The 22408-nt window shown below is 36.2% G+C and overlaps 1 protein-coding gene and 2 pseudogenes across 1 annotated transcript in view; all 3 read left to right on the forward strand.

Annotated features, from left to right (window-relative positions):
- Nucleotides 1-22408, forward strand: part of HEATR5A (HEAT repeat containing 5A) — a 90465-nt gene that overhangs the window by 26485 nt on the left and 41572 nt on the right. Inside the window, exons 6-11 of the mRNA XM_069105988.1 lie at nt 2000-2138; nt 7564-7743; nt 10169-10408; nt 13125-13306; nt 14166-14234; nt 19036-19215. Of these exons, the coding sequence (XP_068962089.1) occupies nt 2000-2138; nt 7564-7743; nt 10169-10408; nt 13125-13306; nt 14166-14234; nt 19036-19215 (990 nt within the window). The remainder of the gene's footprint in view (nt 1-1999; nt 2139-7563; nt 7744-10168; nt 10409-13124; nt 13307-14165; nt 14235-19035; nt 19216-22408) is intronic.
- On the forward strand, nt 19784-21825 carry LOC138175516 (latexin pseudogene; annotated as a pseudogene).
- The window catches only part of LOC138175253 (small ribosomal subunit protein uS11m pseudogene), a 2078-nt pseudogene continuing 1862 nt past the window's right edge, over nt 22193-22408 (forward strand).

Genomic DNA, 22408 nt, shown 5'->3' on the forward strand with positions numbered 1-22408 from the left:
TGGCATCTCTTTGTTCAACTAATTGTTAATGCAAAGTGCAGTATGTGTAGCATGCTCTATAATGTTTATTTCATGGCACCCTAAAGAAACCCCTTCCAACTTTGTCCAGCTGGTACACTTGCTCTTTTTATCTATTTAATTTTGCATCAGTTTGACTTTGTGTATTCATTGCAAAAAAGAAATGGGTTTGTAGTTTAATTTGTATATTTTGCTTGCTTTGTTTGTTTGTTTGCCTTAGCCCCTTTTCTTCCTGTTCCCACTTTACATGCTGGAGAATGATGTCGAAATTTGAAACCTTCTGATTTGCATCATATGGCATCCTTACTTGGGATGATCTTTTCTAATTAGCTGGCAATCACTTTAAGCATGCCCTTACTGGGAAATATTTGACCAGCTTAAGTAAGCATTGCATTGGTCTTGTTTGTACACTTAAAACCCAACTTGTCAGAGACATTAAGAGGCAGTTTTAAAGATTTGAAGTATATTTTCTTAAGTTCATAAGTAATCTTAGGCATGAAAAGAGTTCTGTTTGTGTTTTAACATTTTTATTAACTTATGAACTAATTTCCTTGAAGTTATACCTGATATATATGACTGGCATGGTATTAGTTTAAGATTTTTTTGCAAGAGATATTTCACTCCACTAGAGTATTGGCTCATATTTATTCTATCATTTTACATTTAGCAAATTTTGGGGAAATGCTTTCAATTTAATGATTTCCTTTTAAAGTTTTCTTTACAATTATTTTCTCTCTTCTTGAACCTTAGAGCCTACAGTAGTTCCATGCCTTATACTTGTACCAATCTGAAGCTTTTGTTTTTCCAAAAAGTAGTTACTGCCTAGTATTCTTTTTCCCTTTAGAGTGCCTGATACCATCTACAACTAATTCAACCACCCTATTCCTATTTTCCATCTTTAACCCAATAGTAGTCCTCAAGGCGCCCTGCAGGAATTATGCTAATAATTCCTAATTTTTTTTTTTGAGACTCAATATTCAAGGGGTCATTTTAAATGTTTTTAAATAAGAGCACTATGGTTATATTAAAATAAATTTTGTAAGTATGACTCTTTTTACTCTATTCCATCCACTTATGGATCTACCCAAATTAAAATCCATTTCTGTTACTAGAAGTCTTGGAATTAGTAAGAATTAATAATTTAAGATGCATTTAAATTATCCTTTGTTATTTGCTATTCACATTGTAATAATGCTTACATAGTCCTGCATAATTAAGAATAAGAAATTTAGTTGTGATGTTGAAGTAGAAATATTAGGAAGCTGGTTACAAAGCTGCTACTATCTCTTTAACTACCTGACCCTTTCCTCTTTGAAAAGATACAGCCTTTTTGTGGCTTTAGGTTAAAAATGCCTCTGCTTTTCTTTGAAAATGAATTTTCTATCTTTACACTAATTTATTTTTTTTTAATTAATTGCTCACTTCTGAATGATATTCTGTTGGACAATATCCAAAGTACCTTAAACAGAAATGGACTTGTCTGTTAAAAACAGTCTTTTTTAAAAATGCTTAAACAGACAATATTAGAATGAACAGATAACAGGGCAGAAAAACATACACTGGACAAGAAGAAAAATAACTTGGCTACTAAATAAAAAGCAAACAAATTTTTTTCTTACCTATTTTTTTCTACCTCTTTTTTGTCTTTACTGTTTTAGTCTTGAGTTCTTTGCTATTATAAATTGTCATTTACTTGAATTTGTTCTGCCCTCTCCAAACCGTAGTTTTAATATTCTGAATGTTGTATACTTAAATATAGTTATAAATTCTAAAGCTGCTTCCAAAAAGTATAAATAGTGCAAATTAGCATTGCATTTTACAGTCTTAGGAATATTGGATATCACATTCTTATGTTTATAACACAGAAGTGTGAAAGGGTTAGTTGAAGTTAAAGAGGGATCAAACGTTAAGACCTTTCAGACCAAGGCAGTACGACCAAGAATTTAAGCTTATTTACTTTTTGTGTTTTGAATTTTTTTAGGTGAATCTCTGTAGTTCCTACCTGTTACTGAGAAGAGCAGTACTAGCTTGCTTACGTCAGATTGTGCAAAGAGAGGCAGCTGAGGTTTCAGAACATGCTGTTGTTCTTGCTAAGGACAGCAGAGAAGACTTAATTCCAGGTAATGTCTTTTTCCCAAGCAATACATTAGTGTGTGAGTATCCTCCATAATCTTAAATTCATATTTTTTTTTTCTAATTTTGAAGTATCTATACATGATCAAATGCGTTTTTAACAATTTAGTTTCTAGTTTTTAGCCTAAAACAATCATAAGAAACAATTACTATCAGAATCTCCATCGGGAACATCTAACAAATATATAAATGACAGAAGACCCTAGGTTTTTGGGGGTTTTTTTAATGTTTTTGGATTTGGGAGTTCAATTAGAAAAAGCAACTAGTTTTATTGGCCCCTGTTAAAAATATGTAATCTTCCAATTTGAAACAGTGATATGAGTGAATTAGACTTGCAGATAAATTAACAGACAACTTAGCTAGAAAATAGTCCAAAGAACTTAGGTTTCTGTGCTGTTCTATAATTTTCAGAGTGCCTTCACATTTCTTTATAGGTCACAAACTTTTCACTAACCTTCCTGCCTTTACTCATATCAGAGCTATAATGCATTAGAACACCAGTAACAATCTTTAATACATAATCTGTTTAACACATAATATATTGTCATTTCATTTTTTAGACAAAGCCTTCATTCCAACTTGAATTCACTTAATCCTAACACTGTCCATTTGTTTTTCTAGTACAGGTTCTTCCATAGCTAAAGTTATTAGATAATCTTTCTATGATCATTACTAAGTTAACTATTTTTATCCAGAAAGGTGTATTCTTTTACCTGTCTTTATAAAAGCTCACTGCCATGGGGCAGCTAGATGGCACAGTGAATAGAGCACCAGCCCTGGACTCAGGAGGACCTGAGTTCAAATGTGACCTCAGACACTTAACACAAAAAAACTACCGTGTGATCTTGGGCAAGACACTTAATCCCAATTGCCCTGCCTTCTCCCTCCCAAAAAAAAAAAAAAAGCTCACTGCCAAAGTATACCGCAGCTCCCATCTAGTCAGGCAATGTACTATTAATAGTACACAATATTGATAGTGCTTTATATTTCACTTACTTCTCACTGGTGAAATTGCTAGAACTACTGAATATATCCTTCAATAAGATAGTTAAGCACATTTTCTCATTCAGAACATTCAAAATCTTAGATCACATCATAGAAACTAATAGTAATATATAACGCAGACACTTTCTATAGTGTTAGCAAAACAAATTGGGGATACTACCCATATTCCTTTTTAATCCCTACAATTTAAAGTCCTCTCCTTCATCAAACATTTCTAAAGCCTTTACTGTGTGCAAGCCATCATTTTAGGTATTGGGGTTTAAAGACAATTGAAATAGTACTCTCAAAGAGTAAATTATACAGGAGATATAACACAAAAACTAATAAATATAATATGCAGTGGTAAATATAAGATATGTCTACTTGGATAAATAGAATCCAGACAAAGCGTCTTGGAATATTTGAAGAGGGGGTAACATTTTGCACTGGTGGTGTTAGGGAAGCTATCTGGAGAAGATAGTGTCTGATTTGAGCTTTGACTGAAATGAAGAATTCTGAAAGAGAAATCAGAAAGGAGTATATTCTAGGTATTGAAGACACTCTTTGTGAATGCAGAGAGATAGAAAATGATGTATTGAGTTCATGGAACAGTTAATAGTCCAGTTTGAAGAGAATTAGAGAATAAATGGGGATATTATGAAAGAAAAATAGATTGGAACCAGGTTGTGTTAGGTCTTAAATACTAGACTAAGAAGTTTCATTTGTCCTCAAGGCAATAGTAAGTCATTTACAGTTTTTGAGCAAAAGAATGATATGATCAGACCTCTGCCTTTGGAGTATTTTAGCACCTCTGTGAAGACTAGAGAAGGGAGGGACTGAAGGCAGAGTGACCAATTAGGAGGCTATAATATCATCAGTAGGAAAAAAGATGATAAATGCAAGAGACGTGGATACAAAGACAGATTCAGCAACAATATATAGGCATAAGAGAAAGAAGAAAGAATAAAATATTAATTTGTAATTTCAAATTTATTAAATACAACAGAAACCAGAAAGTTTTCAGTGGAGTAAGCTTAAGGATACAGTTCACTTTGGACATTTTGAATTTGAGGTACCAGCAAGATATCTACCTGGAAAATATCTATCAGGAAGTTGGAAACACCTGAAGTTTAAGAGGGTACTCTGAAAGGACTAATGTGTTCTTAAGCTATATTAAGAAAGGCATGGGTTCCAGGACTAAGGAGAAAATAGTTTTGCTGTGCTTGTGATACCACATCTTAAGTATTGTTTTCTAAGGGAAACATTGGTAAGTTAAACAATATTCAAAAGAGAATAAAGTGGTCAAGATCCTTGAGATTATACTATATGATTATCTGGTAAAGGAATTAGTTATTGTTTAGCCTGAAAATGAGAAGACTTGACTGTCTTCAAATATTTGAAGATCTACTTCTTGAATAGAAGATTAGATGTACAAATTTCTTATTAATCTGTATAACACTGAGGACTGTATGAGCAGTAAATAACTAAAGAAATTAGCTCTACCCAGATTCTTTCAAGAATTAAGAAATACTACCCAAACTTCACCATATAAAAAAAAAGACATAGAAAAGAAAAATATTGGGAAAAAAAAATTACTTAAAGAAGGGGAGAGAGTATGACTACAATGTCTAGGAAGCCACTTTGGCCATGGCCTGGAGTTTCAGAGTCTAAATTAACCTCAACTTTTGTGTTGTCTGCACCAATGCAACGAGCAATAACTATAGCTCACCTCTCCTCCTGCCTTTTTGTGTTAAGGAACAGTGGTTTTTTTAAGTCCCTTCATTACCTACTTTCCATTTTACATATTGACATAGGCCCATCAGATAATCAAAGTATTTCTCTATTGTTTGGGATAAAGCTTTGCATTAAACTGATTCATTATTTTACATGTCTTTTGAGTACTCAAACTCATTAAGGGGTTGTTTTCCCCAACGTCTCTGGCTGGCCCATAAACTTTTTTTTAGAAGTAAACTGAGTATTCAGACAAGAATTTAACCATTTAACATCCTCACCTACATATGGTACTGTGAGCTGCAAAATGTATAGGTCAGTAGGGGGAGCCCTATGTCCTCCCAGGAGATGCTTCCCTTATGCTAGAGGACTTTCACTAAACACAGCCCAGAGAGCCTACCTGAGCCTAAGGAATCTGGATTCCTGACCCCAAAATCTCATCTGACCTATCCTTGACCCTTTATACAACTATAGCTGCAGATTCTATTCAGAACCATAGGGAATTGTCTGGTCCCAGAACAGTATTGTCTCTTTCTGATGTCCCATTAGAAGTGATAGACCCAAATAGAAAGGCAGCCACATCCTTTCTCTTCCCCATGCTGACAAAGCCTAAAGAATTCCTTATCCCTTTCGCCTCATCTCATTTAAAAGTAAGATTTCCACTTTTTAGCTAGTTGTGGGCCTCCCAGAAGATCAGTCCTACTTTTCAGAAAGCATTTCAACCATTATGAATTCCATACTATAAAAACTATGGAAAACACTTCTAGAAGCCCCTGCATCAACATCACCATCTCCATTAACTAGATCACAATAAGTAAGAAACTCTACTCTTACTACCTCCTGAAAACCCTCAGAAATATCATAGTTTCCAGGTCAAAGAAAAAGTACTCCATACAGCCATAAAGTAAGGCCTAAAGTACTCAGGAACCACAATCAGTATCACATAAGAGTTAACAGATGCCATTTTCAGAAGAAAAGAGCTTGAAATTTGATATTCCAAAACATAAAGAGTTATAACCAAAGAAAGAGAAACATAGAAAAGTACAAACATTTGATCATTTAGAAAGGATTATAGGATGATGAATTCTTTACCTGCTAATAACAGGAGAACAGACAATTTCACTCTTCATTAAATAATATAGGTGGAAAGGAGGAAATTCAGTATCATATAATAGAGGTGAATAACGTTTTTTAAAAGTATACAAACATGAAGGAAAAGAAATCACATGAACCTTACATCTGAACCAGATAAAGGATGATGTAAACACATTCACAAACACGAAGAACATTGTACAGAAATACATTAAACTCAGTAGAGAAATAGGCAGAGAAAGGGAGAAGAGGGTGGTTGATGTTATGAGCAAGTTCAGAATAGGAGAGGGAATTATCATAAGCAAAATAACTGCAACATTGTGGTGGAGACAATGAAGGGAAGGTTAAAAGGAAGGAAAAAGTTTAAAAAAAAACTCTGTGGTCAAGTCCAGATGTCCCAGTTGGGAAGGCAGGTTTGTGGTACAGAAGATAGAGTGCTGGGACTAAAGTCAGGAAGACTCATCTTCCAGAGTTCAAATCTGGCCTTAGACACTTAATACCTGTGGGAGCGTGGGCAAGTCACTTTCCTCATCTGCAAATTGAGCTGGAGAAGGAAATGGCAAACCACTACAGTATCTTTGCCAAGAAGATCCTAAATGGGTCACAGAGAGTCGAACATGACTGACATGACTGAACAATAATCAGTTGGGAAATAATTTAATTATGGTACATGAATGTAATAGAATGATATCAAGCTTTAAAAAAATAAAATGACAGTTCCAGAGAAACTAGGAAGACATATAAACTGATAGAGAATAAAGGGGACAGTGCCAGGAAAGTAATTTATACCCTAAATAAACATTGTAAAAACAAGCTAACATTGGAAAAGAGTCGAAGGAAATGGAATGTCTTCAAGAGAAAGGCCAGGGTACAGAGTAGGTATCTGTAAATTGAGGAATAGCTACACAAAATGGTGGTAAATGAATGTCACGTAATAGGATGAATACAGAGAAAAGGGATGGAAAGATTTAAATGAGCTAAGGAAGAGTGAAATAAGTAGAGACAATGTAAATTGAAAGAACAGCAATGAAAGAATAATAAAAAGTGAATAGTACAAAATTAGAAATAAGTATAACCCCAAAAAAGATATACGAGAAAATATCCCACCCACTTCTTTGCAGAGGTGGGAGATCAATGGGTATAGAACATGGCATTTATTTTCACATTTTTTCATTGCTTTGATCGGTTTTAGTAGGGTTTTTTCCTTTAAAATATTCTTTGTTATATCAAATGGTTTATTGGGTGAGTTGAAGCAGTACTAGGAGAAATTTTGGATTATATAAAAATAAAATGTATGAAAATTTTTATTGAAAAGAAAGCCCAATATAAAATAAGAAATAACTAATGGAGACATATTTAGTCTATGAAAGTCTAAAAAAGTCTATATTCCTCAACGAGAGTACTCAAAAATAGCTCTCTAGGATCTGTTAGTCCAGCTTGAAACATCATCAAGCAGCTAAAATAAACCCCAGTAATGAGCCGCAGTAATTGAAAACTTGATTTTGCCGAGACTTATATAAATATTTGAATAATTCTGAATGTGTGCTTCTGATATGGCAGTTTTGTTTTCTGTGTTACTCAGATCATGGATTTTCTTCTTATCAGATGCTAATATCCGGGAAGTGGGCCTTGAGGGAGCATTGCTGAACTTACTAGACAAAGAGTCTGATCAGAGATTGTGCCAAGATATCAGAGAGACTCTGAGTCATATGATCACATCAATGGCAGTGGAAAAGCTTTCTTTTTGGCTAAAACTCTGTAAAGATGTCCTTGCTTCATCAGCTGGTAAGTAATGCATTTTCATTATGGTAATAAAAGCAGATATTATATTCATAGATAGAAAAAGAGTTCTCAATGAAAATTTAAAGACTATTGTATTATTTTATGTATTGTGTTAGAATGAATATATTAGCCACGTTCATAAAATGAGAGATTCTGATCTTTTAAATTTTTTTCTTTTATGTTAAAATCATTTTTAAGTATACAAAACCCTCACTTAAGTTGTGATAAAATATTTCTGGCTTTATAGTATTTGAATTACTTTCAGTGAATCACCTTCCTGTTAGTAAACAAAGTATGACTCATGATGCTGTAGCATTGCTCAGACTATTCCTAAAAGCATGACTGTACATATAGTCATCATTGTCTCTGTCCATATAATTATAATTAGTATGGGGAGGTGACTAATGAATAAATAATTTTGAAAATTACAGTGAAATGAATCTTTAGAATAAATAGCACATGGTTGATTCCAGTTTCTGTTTCTTCAGACCTGATCTTGACTATGGCAACTGTCAGTGTTGCTGTTTACTTAATTATTACCTGATGCAATAAAAGTCAGAAGAGTTAGATCCATTTTTAAAATTCTATTGATACATTTTCCTTTGTTTGTACAGATTAAAGCAAAGTCCCTTACAAAATACATTTCCCAACAACAACAAGAATTACATTATTGATTTAAAAGGAATTTTAAAGAATTTAAACTTAAAATTTAAAAGAACCTATTCTTTAACTTTGTCATTCTAATACTAGCATAAATAACATGTCACGATTAACTATCCTTTTACAGTAATTATATTGTTGCAGTCATTCTGTATGTTCTTCGGGCTCTGCTTTTTCCATCTTCATCATTTCATGCAAATATTGTTTTTTTCATAATTTTTCATATTCTTTTATTTCTAATGTTTCAGTTTTCCATTCCTATACCATAATTTTTTCAACCAATTCCCCATTTCTTGGCCACCTATTTTGTCTTCACAAAAACAAATCTTTGGATCTTCTTATATTGAATTCTCAATCTGTCAGGAACCACCTTGGGGTAAAAGACTAGTAGTGGGATCTCTGCGTCAAAGCTTTTGAAAACTTAGTAACTTGTCTCTTATGATTCCAATTAAAATATATAATTTTATGAGCTTTCATCCTTTTATTTTATGAATATTAATTATTGTTTTTTATATTTTTGCTTATGGTTATGGCACAAGGATTAATGAAGCCATTTTTATGGGAAAAAAAGGAAAAGGGCACCATACAATCAAAGGAAGATAATAGTTTTATCATTTTGACAAATTCAAATATCTCTTCTCAAAATAGTCATGTATTTCTTTCAAGTATTCCCCATTTTAAGGAATACTGTAGTTAAAGTGCAATATTCATATATGAAAGTGCTATATAAATGTCAGTTATAATCATCTATCTTTTTCCTTATGCGTCTAAAACACAATTTTCTCTATCACTATCTTGTTTTGTTTTTTTAAATTTTTGTGATACCTTTTGTTTTTGAATCATAGGATTTCCCTGTCCACTTACCCAGTGAGCCTACCCTAAAACAAATCCAGCTAACACAAGGGGACTGCATTCTGCAACATTTTGTACCAATTTACTGTTTGTTTGAAGCTATAATTTGACTTTTCTCACTTAATTTGTATAGGTTTTTAATTATAAGAAAAGGACATTGTCCTTTGTGACATTTTGCTGTTGAGATGAGTCAAGGGACAGCTAAATGGTACAGTGAATAAAACACAGGCCCTGGAGTCAGGAGGACCTGGGTTCAAATCCGAACTCAGACATTTAACACTTACTAGCTGCGTGACCTTGGGCAAGTCACTTAACCCCAATTGCCCTGCCTTCCCCCCTTCAAAGAGACAAAAAAAAAAGATGAGACAAGTCAGCAAGCATTAGTTAAATATCTACACTATGCCAGGCATTGTGCCAAACCCTAGGGATACAAATAAAGGCAAAAAGAGTCATTGCCTCTGAAGAACTCATAATCTAATGGGATGGGACAAAACAAAAGTAAATATTGACAGACAAGGTATTTACAGAAAAACAAGTGAATTTCCTTTCTTGTACTCCAACTTCCTTAGTTTCTTTTGAAGAGAATTTGAGGAGCTTTCTAAAAGAATCATCAGCCAGCCACATAGTAATTGCAGTAGCAAATCAATGCCTTCTAAAGGCATTATTCATTAATAAATATGTCATAGATACCATATTTCATACAGTTTAACTGTAGCTGTAATTTTTTTGGCAAATGGCATCTCCTATGACCATAATTATCCCTGTGCCTAGGTAGATAGGTCTTTCATATTACCAAAAGATGCATGAATTACAATTGTAGAAATAGTTGTTCTAGTTTCAATTTGCAGTTATTTGTATACTTTTAAAATGTATTTGAATAAGTTGTAACATGACTTTTTTCCTAATAAAATCATAGATTTTACAACTGTTGCTTCTGTGGATACAACTCAGGAGGATGAAGTGGACAAAGGAGATGATGCTTCAGTCCTAACCTGCAGAAATGATGAGAAATGCCGGCCTATTGCAAATCCGCGATGGGCTACTAGAGTTTTTGCTGCTGAATGTGTTTGTAAAATAATCAACCAATGTGAAAATTCAGACAGTGCTCACTTTGACATTGCTTTGGCTCAAGAAATGAAAGAAAGGGATTCACGAAGTAAGTATCAGACAAGTGAACTAGCAAAGGAATGCACTATTCTTTTTAATATGTAATTTAGAGCCTGATTTTCAAAACTGATACTCGGAGATATTAAACATAATATATTTGCTGCTAGACATTATCTGATGCCTCATTGTGGTATAAAAGTAGCCCTGGGGGCAGCTGGGTGGCGCAGTGAATAGAGCACCAGCCCTGAAGTCAGGAGTACTTGAGTTCAAATCCGGCCTCAGACAACAACTCTTAGAGAATGTCCAACAAATTGAAGATGTGTTGTATTATATATCCATTGATGGGGAGTATACACACTGATGAAATCACCAATCATTTGAATAAAAAATTTGGATTAGAAAATGAAAAGAGATTTAGAATAAGTATGACACTAATGAAATGACAGAGTGATACTTGTTGACTGTTGTCTCTTTCATATGGTTTTTATTATCTGGTTTTCAGAATTGATGCTCAAATACATTCTTTATTTTTAAAAAAATTTAATCAGTTTTGAAGTTTCATTATAACAGAAGTTAGAGTCCCAATTACCTCTATAAACTGACAAGTGCTTTTTTTAATATAAGGGAGGTTTAGGTTTATTGAAAATAATCTTACTGGGATATTATGTGGATTAACTATCATAAACGACTTTAATAAATTAATATTCCCAGAGAGGAGACCCCAGATCTATAGCAGATAAACTCAGGGTGCAAGAATAGGTGCCCACTGGCAATTTTGTTGTTTACAATCCATTTCTAGGTCACAGATTCAGGGTGGATTGAGTGAATGGACGTACACCTATGGATGGCCTTCCATGATAAGGAGTTTTTTTTTAGTTAATGAGGAGTTTTAGGCTCTCTACTGAGAGAAATAAAGGTTTCGAAGTAAGCAGGAACAGTGTGTGATAGATTGACCCCCAGGAACAGAGCAGGGTCTTGGTTCCAATTTCTGGCCCACTCTGAAACGTGTAAAGGAATTACCAGGGCAAAAAGGGGAGCCTACAGTTGTTTCACTCTGAAACAGCATAGATTCCCAGGTGGTTGATAGTTGCCTAGTCTAGTAGCACCCTGCTGTTGGTTAGACCTAAACCCAGGTTGGAAACTTGCGGAGCTCAGAGAAGTTGGGCATTGGTCAGACTTTGACATGTATTGGCACTTTGGGAGCACTGAAAGCTTACGTGTTCTCAGTCTGACCTTTCTCTGAGATCCTAGAATAACATAACACTCAATACTTCCAGGAAAATAACAAGAGAACCATCCCAGACCTTCCCTACAGAAATACATAGAAATATACCTTAATATCATACCAGGAGGTAACTTAAATGAATGAAGAAACAGAAAGAAAGAATCCCAGTATAAAAACTTTTTCTAGTGACAGGAATGCTCAAGGAAGGCCCACACCTAGAAGAGAAAGACTCTAAAACATCTGCAAGCAAAGCCTCAAAATCACAGGTTGGTCACAAATTTGGCTAGAAATCCTAAAAGAGATAAAGCAAGAGTTTGAAGGGGAAAAAAAGCTAATCAAAAGACTGAAAAAACAGAACAAACTATAAAATATCTCATAAAACAACTGACCTGGAAAACAAATGACGGAGAAAAAATTTGGATGTGAGGTTGGATTTGAACTCAGGTCCTCCTTACTCCAGGGTCGGTGCTCTATTCACCACACCACCTAGCTGCCCCCTGGACTCTTTTTAAAATAATGTTTTAAAATGAATTACATAGGGTTATGAAACTAATTATCTTAAAAAACAATTATAAGAAAAAATTTTTTAATAAGTTGCATGACCCCAGAATCAAAATAGAAACCACTAAAGTGTGTTAATACTACAAGTACGAAGTAACTTTTTACATGATTTACTACTAGTAGCTACCTTCCACAATTCCTAAGGACTCATGACAAAAAATGCTATCCACCTCCAGAAAAAGAACTGATGCAGTCTGAAAGCAGGTTCAAAATTTTTACTTTCTGTAATTTTTTCCCTATTTTTTTTTCCCTTTGGGTCTGTGTTTTCTTCCGCAACATGACTAATATGGTAATATGTTTTGCATGATTGAACATTATAACCTACGTTAAATTGCTTATTGTCTCAGTGAGGGGACAGGTAAGGGAAGGAGACAGAAAAGTTGAAACTCAAAATTTTTTCAAAATGAATGTTAAAAATTGTCTTTGGGAAAAAAATTATTTTTCAAATAGTTGTCTTTCAAAGGTGTTAACATTATAACATGATTTTAATGGGATTTGTATTTGTTGAAATTTTAAATGAGTATATCTAAATAGTTTTGTTACATGTGAAATTAACTTTATTCATTATCTCCATATTAAAAAGCCAGTACCTTGGGGTGGTGAGGTGACGCAATGAATAAAACACTGGCCCTGGAGTCAGAAGGACTGTTCTGAGTTCATATTTGGCCTCAGACACTTAACACTTACTAGCCATGTGACCTTGGGCAAGTCACTTAACCCCAACTGCCCAGCCTTCCCCCCTCCAAAAGAAAAAGAAAAAAAGAAAAACCAGTACCTTCTTTGTGGTGAAATCATAGTCCAAGGTAAAAAGAAACAAAAAACTACTTCCACCTTCTTTAACCAAAGGTAAATTAAGTCAGAAGGTATGTGAGAGAAGTATTTATCACAAAACAAAAATAAGGTATTCATGTATGAGAAATTAAGTATCAAAACAGCCTAATTTTTTACCTGATCAGGTGTTTGGTTTTTTTCTCATCAGATGATTTTTTGGTGTTACATCTTGCTGACTTGATCCGTATGGCTTTTATGGCTGCTACAGACCATAGTGACCAGCTCCGCCTCTCTGGTCTTCAGACACTGTTAGTTGTTGTGCGGCAGTTTGCAACTATTCCAGAACCAGAGTTCCCAGGTCATGTTATTCTGGAACAGTATCAAGCCAATGTAAGACTTTTTGTGTTAGATAACCTTTGGTTGGAAAAAAAAAGTTTGTCACAGTAATATTCAGTTCTCTAAAACTAAGTAGCAGTATCGTTATGAATTCTTAAGTGAAGATGCATGATCCTATTAAAATATGTCATCTAATCAGTGTAGAAAGCTGATTTGTAACAAAGTGGGGCTTCTGTAAGCCTGAGAAAGAAAATAAGTATAAGTTCAGTTGTGTCCATTTTCTAGATAGTTGATGTTGCTCTTTGACGTACAAAAAAGTTTTTATAACTTTAAATGTTAAATTACTTTTTAGCATTGTTTTATGAATTTGATTAATGAAGTAATTGTAATAAAGCCATTCGCAAAATGTCCTGGCAATCAATGTAACAGTAAATCATCCTAAACAACGAAAAGATGTTCACTCTCCAAGTTATTTGTCACAAATTATTGTCACACAAGACCCTAATATGTGTGACTTTGTGAAAGTACTCCAAATGTAAAAGGCAGTTTAGGGTCTTACTATAGATCCTATGTTCTAGATTTCTTTGAAATTAATTGTATTTATAGTTGTGTATCAAGAATCCTAGGAAGATTATAACCTGTCTCAGAATCCTCTGGCAACATTCATCCAAGAAAAGAGGCAGCTACTGATAACTAGAAATTAGGCAGACCAGTGCAGTTCACCTCCTGGTTAGCATTCTCTATCCACCCCTTTCCAGGAGGTAACGTTTACTATACGCATACTAAAGAAAAAGATAGAGGAGGGGATCGAAATTGTTTTAAAATTTTATTTTATAATGAACAATTTATTTGCACATAGCCAATAGGAGCCTTCTTCTATTGATATTTGCTGTTTCATGTGATTTATCATCAGGTGGGAGCAGCTCTTAGACCAGCCTTTACTTCAGATACACCACCAGATGTGACTGCCAAAGCATGTCAGGTAAGAGCTTAAAAAGACAAAACTTATAAATTAGAAACTTCTCAAGGCAGAGCTTTCAGTTGCTGAGTCTTTTTAATAAACTTTTTTTTTATTTGAATTTTTTTCAATTCTCTTTTTGAATTTTTCAAATGCTTTATTTATTTATTTTTAAGGCAATTGGGGTTAAGTAACTTGCTCAAGGTTACATGGCCAATTATTTCTGGGTGTGGTGCTAAGTATGTGAGCCCGGATTCAATCCCAGGTCATCCCGACTCTGGGGCCGGTGTTCTTACTCACTGTGCTACCTGGACTCCCCCAATTGCTTTATTAACTTCTGATTTGCATCATTTATTTCCACCAGATTTGAGTTACAAATTTTCTCCCCGTTTTTCCACTACCCACTGCCCCAAAATATCAGTCCCACAGGATATCCCCTCCTCCAATCTACTCTCTCCCATATTTTCTCTCATACCCCTTTTGACTTTTTCACTAGGGCATGGTGGATCTCTATGCCCCAGTGTCTGCTGTATATCTTATTCCCCAATTACATGTAAGATAGTATTAATAATATTATATATATGTGTGTGTGTGTGTGTGTGTGTATATATATATATATATATATTTTAAACATTTGATTTTAAAACTTTGAATTCCAGATTCATTCCCTTCCTCCCTTCTCACCCACTCTTACTGGGAAGATAAGCAGTTCAGTATAGGTTATACATGTGTAGCTAATGCAAAACATTAACATAGTAGATATATTGTAAAAGACTGACTATATTTCCCTCCCTCCTATCCCACCTCCCACTTGTTCTGTTCTCTACTTTTGATCCCATCCCTTTGCAAAAGAGGGTGCTTCCAACTTCCCTCCCCCCAAGCCTGCCCTCCCTTCCATCATCCCCCCTCTCATCCCCTTCCCCCCTACTCTCCTGCAGGGTGAGATACCCTATTTAGTGTATATTTCATTCCCTCCCCAAGCCAAATTCAATGAGAATAAGGTTGACCCATTCCCTTTTATCTTCCTATTCTTCCCCTCCATTGTAACCATTTTTCCTTGCCTCTTCTATATGAGGTAGTTTACCACATTCTGTCTCCCCCCCCATTTCCTCTCATATTCCTCTCTCATCTCTTAATTTCACCTTTTAAGTATCATCCCTTCCTATTAAATTTGTCCTGTGCCCTCTTTCTATGTATACCTGTAAACATATAGAACACATTCACATATGTATTCTTATGCCAATATACCCTCATATATAGACATATATATTTCTATTCCCTTCAACTGTTTTCATACTGAGAAAAGTTTCATCAGCTACAATTATTGTTTTTCCATGTAGGAATGTTCAACTTTGATAAGTTCCTTATGATTTCTTTTCCCTGTTTACCTTCTCATGCTCCTCTTGCTTCTTGTATCTGAATGTCAAATTTTCTATTCAACTCTGGTTTTTTCAGCAAGAATGCTTGAAAGTCCTCTATTCCACCGAATGACCATATTTTCCCCTGAAACATGATACTCAGATGTGCTGGGTAGGTGATTCTTGGTTTTAATCCCAGCTCCTTTGACCTCCGGAATATCACATTCCAAGCCCTTCAATCCCTCAGTATAGAAGCTGCCAGATCCTGGGTTATCCTGATTGTGTTACCATAATATTCAAATTGTTTCTTTCTGGCTGCTTATAATATTCTCTCCTTGATCTGGGAATTCCAGAACCTGGCTATAATATTCTTAGGAGATTTCTTTTTGGGATCTTTTTCAGGAGGTGATCGGTGTATTCTTTCAACCTCTATTTTGCCCTCTGGTTCTAAAATATCAGGGCAGTTTTCCTTGAGGATTTCTTGGAGGATGATTTCTAGGTTCTTACTTTGATCATGGCTTTCAGGTAGTCTAATAATTTTTAAATTATCTCTCCTCGATCTATTTTCCAGGTCAATGGTTTTTCCATTGAGATATTTCACATTGCCTTCTATTCTTTTATTTGTTTGGATCTGTTTGACAGCATCTTGATTTCTCATAAAGTCATTAGCTTCCATTTGCTCCAATCTAATTCTGAAGGAATGATTCTCCTCAGTGAGTTTTTGAGATTCTTTTTCCATCTGGCAAATTCGGCTTTTTAAGGCATTCTTCTCCTCATTGCCTTTTTTGAGCCTGTTTTGCCAATTGAGTCAGTCTGTTTTTTAAGGTGGTATTTTCCTCAGTCAGGCTGTTGACTCTCATTTCATAATTTTCTTGCATTGTTCTCATTTCTCTTCCCAATTTTTCCTCCACTTCTCTTATCTGCTTCTTAAGGTCTTCTATGGACTGTAACTAGCTCTTATTTTCCTTTGAAGCTTTTGGTGCAAGAGTTATGACTTCACTGTCTTTCTCCTGTTCCATGCTTTGATCCTTTTTGTCCCCAAAATAGGAGTCTAATGTTGGGTTCTCCTGTTTTCTTTGTTTCCTTTGCCTGGTCATGTTTCTACTCAATTACTTGATTTTGGGCTTTTTGCCACAGTAGGACTCTGCTACCAGACAGGGGAGCTTCTTACCAAATACTGGGGTTTTCTCAGCTGGCAGAGGTATTGGTTGGGTGTCTTTGCTGAAGCCTCCACACGCTCTGGCAAGCTGGACACACAGCCCAGGATCTCCCCCCTAGACTGCAATCCAGATCCAAGCAGGTTAAAGCAAGAGCGATTACCCCTCAGACTGGTCACTTAGTTCCCCTGCACTCTGCAGGCCAGGAGCTGCAGCTGCCCCATGGCTGCACAGCCGTGGCTCCTCAGTGGCTTCTCGCCCTGGGGGCAAAAGCCCCGCACTCCCAACTACTGGGTCCCAAAAATCCACAGTGCGCTGACCTCTCACTTTGTCCTTACCATGTATGTGTTGATAATTCTGAAAACAGCCACAGCTGCTGGTGATCTGGAGTCCCTCCAGCCGATGGCTGGTCAGGCCTGCCCTGGGGCTAAAACTTCAGGGTGTGGACCTAGGCTAGTCTCCCAGAGCTATGTGCTGGCTGATTCCTGCCAGCCTGCTGAGCTGTCCTCAGTGGGAGGTTAGCTTCTCTGTGTCATTTTGTGGGTTCTGTGGCTCCAAAGTTTGTTCAGAGTCACCTTTCACATGAATTGGGGAAGGTAGAAGCTGGAGCCATGCAGAGGACCTGCTTCTACTCTGCCATCTTGACCTTTACTATACTTTTCAAACTACTAACATGCTTCCCCCTCTTTTTGAACACTTTGGTTGTCATCATATTTTCATAAAGCTATACCTGTGTTAGTCTTAATTTGAATTCTTATCCAATAAGATTATAGTGATCCATATTCTAAGTGGCCATGTTTAATATTTAAATCAAGTTAATTTTAAATTGAGTTACCAGATAATCTTGATTATCAAATTTTAGATTATATGAAGTAATTAGAGACAGTTAGCATGTATGAATTAAGTCCCCAGATCATCCAAAAAATATTTAGGTCAGTAATTTCAACTCTACCAGATATTATCAGAATCCCTCAGAGCAATAATATCAAATGATTACTTCACATTATATTGTAGTATTGGACTTTTATTCAGAACCTAGTTTCAAGTCTTGCTCTGACATTTACTAACTAATCTCTATGATCCTGGACAAAATCATTTAACCTTTCTGAACTCCAGTTTCCTAATCTATGTAAAATAAAGTTAGTGTCATCCCTGAAGTAGAAAAGATAGTATTTTTTTTCTTATTTCCCTTCACCATGGCTCTTAATTCAGAGGTTTAATTTAGCAGTTTGTTGATCAAAGATCCAAGTAGCCAGGGAGAAAAAAAATAATAAAAGACCTGAATAATCCACAAAATAGGAAATCATGTCTTGAGCAGATTTTCTGTCTTCTATCATTATTGGTTCTTTTTTTTTTTTTAAAGCAATCAGGGTTAAGTAACTTGCTCAAGGTTACAAGGCCAGTTATTTCTGGATGTGGTGCTAAGTATCTAAGCCCTGATTTGATCTCCATGTCCTTCCCCACACTAGGGCTGGTGCTGTTGCTCGCTGAGCCACCTGGCCGCCCCTAAGCAATTGAGGTTAAGTAACTTGCTCAAGGTTATATGGCCAGGTGTTTCTGGGTGGGTGCTAAGTCATCCTGACCCTGGGGCCGGTGCCCTTACTTGCTGTGCTACCTGGCTGCCCCTATTGGTTCTTTTTAATTGATTAAAAACTTAGAAGTACATGGTTTGCAAATGATCAAATTACTATTATTTATTATTTGAGTTGTTTTTTAATCAAATTTTCCTTGTTAAATTATGTTTAATCTGAGAGTTATACTTAAGTCTTAAATAATGAATTTATTCCATCAAGATTGGAAATTCATTAAAATGTTAATCCACACATTTTTCTATTTACCCTCTTTGGTAAGTGATTGCTTTCCCCCCATATTAATGACCTTAAGAAAACTCTCCATCTTATAGTTTTAATACTCTTCATTACATTCACTGCATTCATTCCCTTACTTTCTTTTTTTTGTTTGCTTTTTGGAGGGCAATTGGGGTTAAGTGACTTGCCCAAACTCACTTGGCTAGTAAGTGTGTCAAGTATCTGAGGCTGGATTTGATCTCAGGTCCTCCTGACTCCAGGGCTGGTGCTCTATTCACTGCGCCACCTAGCTGCCTCCATTCCCTTACTTTCTTCGGCTTTTAAATCATGAATTTCAATTAATTATATTGTTTTGGCATCTGTATCACCCCCAACATTTTGTATAACACATTCTTTGCAGTGAATAGGTTCATAATACCTAAAGAAATACCACCAAAATCACATGTACATCACTTATAATTTTAAAAAAATAAAATGCATCTTTATCTCTTAAACTGCTTAGGTTTGCAGTGCCTGGATAGCAAGTGGAGTTGTAAGTGATCTTAATGATCTCCGAAGAGTTCACCAATTGCTTGTATCATCCTTGACGAAAATACAGGCTGGGAAAGAAGCCTTGAGTCAGTTATATAATGAAAGTGCTTCTACTATGGAAATCTTAGCTGTTCTCAAAGCCTGGGCAGAGGTTAGTACTTTTTCATCTTTAACTGAATTTTTAGTAATTGCCTTTTCATTCATTGAACTACTAACTATAAAAATATTAACTGTGTATATAATTGTAATGCCAAGCAAAGGCAACTTCCCAAGGTTCAAAATACCAGCATAAATGCTCTCCATTTTATTCAGTGACAAATTAAGAACAGAGAAAATCAAAATATGACATCATTCAAAATACAGCATTTTACTAAGTGTAATTCAATAATCTCCAAGTACTACCCCACCCCTGGACATTACATTCATTTAATCAATCCCAAAGTCCCTCTTCTAAATACTACTCCACCCCTAGGCTGTACTTCATTTAGTCCATCACAAAGCCCCTCTTCTCAAATGGAGATTAGTTTCTAATCATAAGTAAAGTACATTCATTTGTTTAATCACAGAGCACAAAAAAGTCAAAAGTTCCCCACCCCTGGATCACAATTGAATCTACCCCAGAGTTACAACAAGCTTAAGCACAGCATTTAATACCCAAATAGAGGTCTTTTCTTCATCTTGACCCGAGGCAAGTTCTCAGCAATCTTTGTTCCTGGAGAGACATAGCTTAGCAAGGCCACAAGATACATTGCCAGTGTCTTCATTAATTCATTCTTTGTCTGCAGAACAGTCCTAGGACCCCTCAAAACATTAGGAAAATCCTTCTTCAGGTCTTCTGAACCAACAGCCAGGTTCCAAGGCCTCTGTAACAACAGCACTGTCCTTCACCAGTGGACAGAATTTACTCTCTGTCTGCAGAACAGTCTCAGGAGCTCTGAACAATCAGCAAGGTTCCAAGACCTCTGCAACAACAGGACTGTCCTTCACCAGTGGACAAATCTGGCAAAACAACATCAAAACAGACAGACAAAGTACCAGCATAACAGCCATGTCTCCTCAGTCTGTGGCAGCTCTGGGTGGCAACTCTCAAAAGTCCTGGGCAATTCAAAGTGGCCCTCAGCAATCCTCTCCATCTCTCTCTGCCTCCAAGATGCTGTTTCCAAAAAGTTCTTCTGCCTCTCTCTTTTCTTGTGTCTCTCTAAATTTATGTCATCAGCTCCTTCCAGTTCAGCCCTCTCTTTTCACGTCAACAAGTCCATCCCACAAGTGGGATTCACAAGGTCTGGGTTTTAACACAATCAAACCAAAAACCAAGCAAATACAGGGGGATCTTTAAATTCAATTACAATTACAATAATACACATACCAACCTTTTTAAAATTAAAAAAAAATCTTGCATCATATTCGGGATAATTTATTTGCCATAGAAACTGGTAATTGAGCCTGCCCCATCCCTGCTCCCAACTTAAAGCAAAAATGGTGCTCTGTTGCCTGCTGTTTTGAGAAGAGTTAGACAGGGAGATGTTCTAATAGTCTTAAGTAGTAAAATAGTTTTCATGGTAGCTTCAAACAAAAACTTAAAAACTTTGTGTAGGGAAAAAAGTTCACATTTACCTATGTGATATGTTAAAACTTTACACTCTATAATATATAGAAATTTAAGAACCTACATTGTATCAATTGAAAAGATATTTTCTTTTTACTGCATTTTGCATTATATTTTATAATTTGCTAAAGGTGGAAAGAACTTAGTGTCTCCCTCCATATGGAAATGATCAATGGATCTCCATCTCAGGAGAGATCAAAACAGAAAGAAAGGGTTGCAGAATTGTAGTGGGTAGAGTGCCTGCGTCCTTTTCCGTGCATCCACATCCTCTGGCCATCTGTCCGTCTGTGCGCCCCGAAGCCCCAGCCCCAGCCACACCCCTGGCCAAGGATGGAGATCCCCCCAACCCACTTCTCCCCAGCGCGGGCAGCCTCAGTGGTGGAGAACTGCATCAACTACCAGCAGGGGACCCTGCACAAGGTGTTCCTGGTTCAGACGGTCACACAGGCCAGCCTGGAGGACATTCCAGGAAGTGGACATAAGTACCACCTGAAGTTCTCTGTGGAAGAAATCATCCACAAACAAATTACTGTGAACTGCCGAGCACAAGTATTCTACCCAGCAGCTAGACAAAACATGGCACCAGAAGTAGACTTCACATTTGAAGGGGAGATCGGGAAGAACCCAGATGAGGAAGACAATAAATTTTATGAGAGACTCAAATCCATGAAGGAACCACTGGACGCAAAGAATATTCCAGACAGTTTTGAGAACATCTCTGCAGAAATGAAACCAGTCCGACACCTCGCCTGGGTTGCCTGTGGTTACATAATATGGCAGAATTCCACTGAAAACACATGGTATAAAATGGCAAAAATACAAACTGTCAAGCAAGTGAAAAGAAATGATGATTTTATTGAATTAGACTATACCATCCTACTTCATGATGTTGCATCTCAGGAAACAAGTCCTCTGGCATCCCCAGTATGGAGTTAAAGTCAAACACAACAGCCGGCAACCCAAGCAGGCCCCAGTGGAATAAACAGCAGCCTGCAGTTACCAATGTTCTCACCTGTGCCATTCATCCAGTCACCTGTAGTTTGGGAACCAGACTCTTCCCAACACAGTGATGTATTCGTGTGTAGACTGCAGTGTGCTATTGTGTAGACTCCATAATAAACCACTCCCATCCATGCCTAAAAAAAAAAAAAAGAATTATAGTGGGTAAAAGATGAAATGACTGAGGAAACAAAGGTTTAAGCTTCTGAGCATTTCGACTTTTTAAGCAATGCATGCTCAGCCTAGGACCTCAAATATAGAAGGAGACAGGTTTTTATCCAATAAAAGCAATCAAGTAAGGCCAGCTAATTAAAAGGAAACAATGCAACATAAGGTAATCTGATTTCTAGTTGAATGAAAGATTAGGGATTTTTTCTGTTGGGAGGAAGAGAGTGAACAGGTATAATTCCCTGAATTTATTAATTGAGGTATCCCACTCCCCTTAAGAGTCTGTATAAACAGTCAAAGGAATATTGGAAACAATAGCTGATTGATTAGTATGGGGCCAGTTTTAAGATAAAACATGGGTTGCTTGCAATGTACAGTTGTGAGAAAAGTCCTTGAGAAAACTCGTCTTATGTTTCTGGTCAGTATAAGATAAGTCCTTAGTTTTAAGGGTCTCTAAGCAACAGGTAGAGGTGGTCCTGCTTCCCAGTCATGCATGGCTGGGTTGAAACAATGCGATAAGTTTTTCTCCCAGTTGCCACAATTAAATGAAGTTTTCTGACAAGACAGAAAT

Source organism: Petaurus breviceps, unplaced genomic scaffold (assembly GCF_028583685.1).
Source record: "Petaurus breviceps papuanus isolate PSGF00001 unplaced genomic scaffold, PetGlider_PUasm1.0 77, whole genome shotgun sequence".
Lineage (NCBI taxonomy): Eukaryota > Metazoa > Chordata > Mammalia > Diprotodontia > Petauridae > Petaurus > Petaurus breviceps.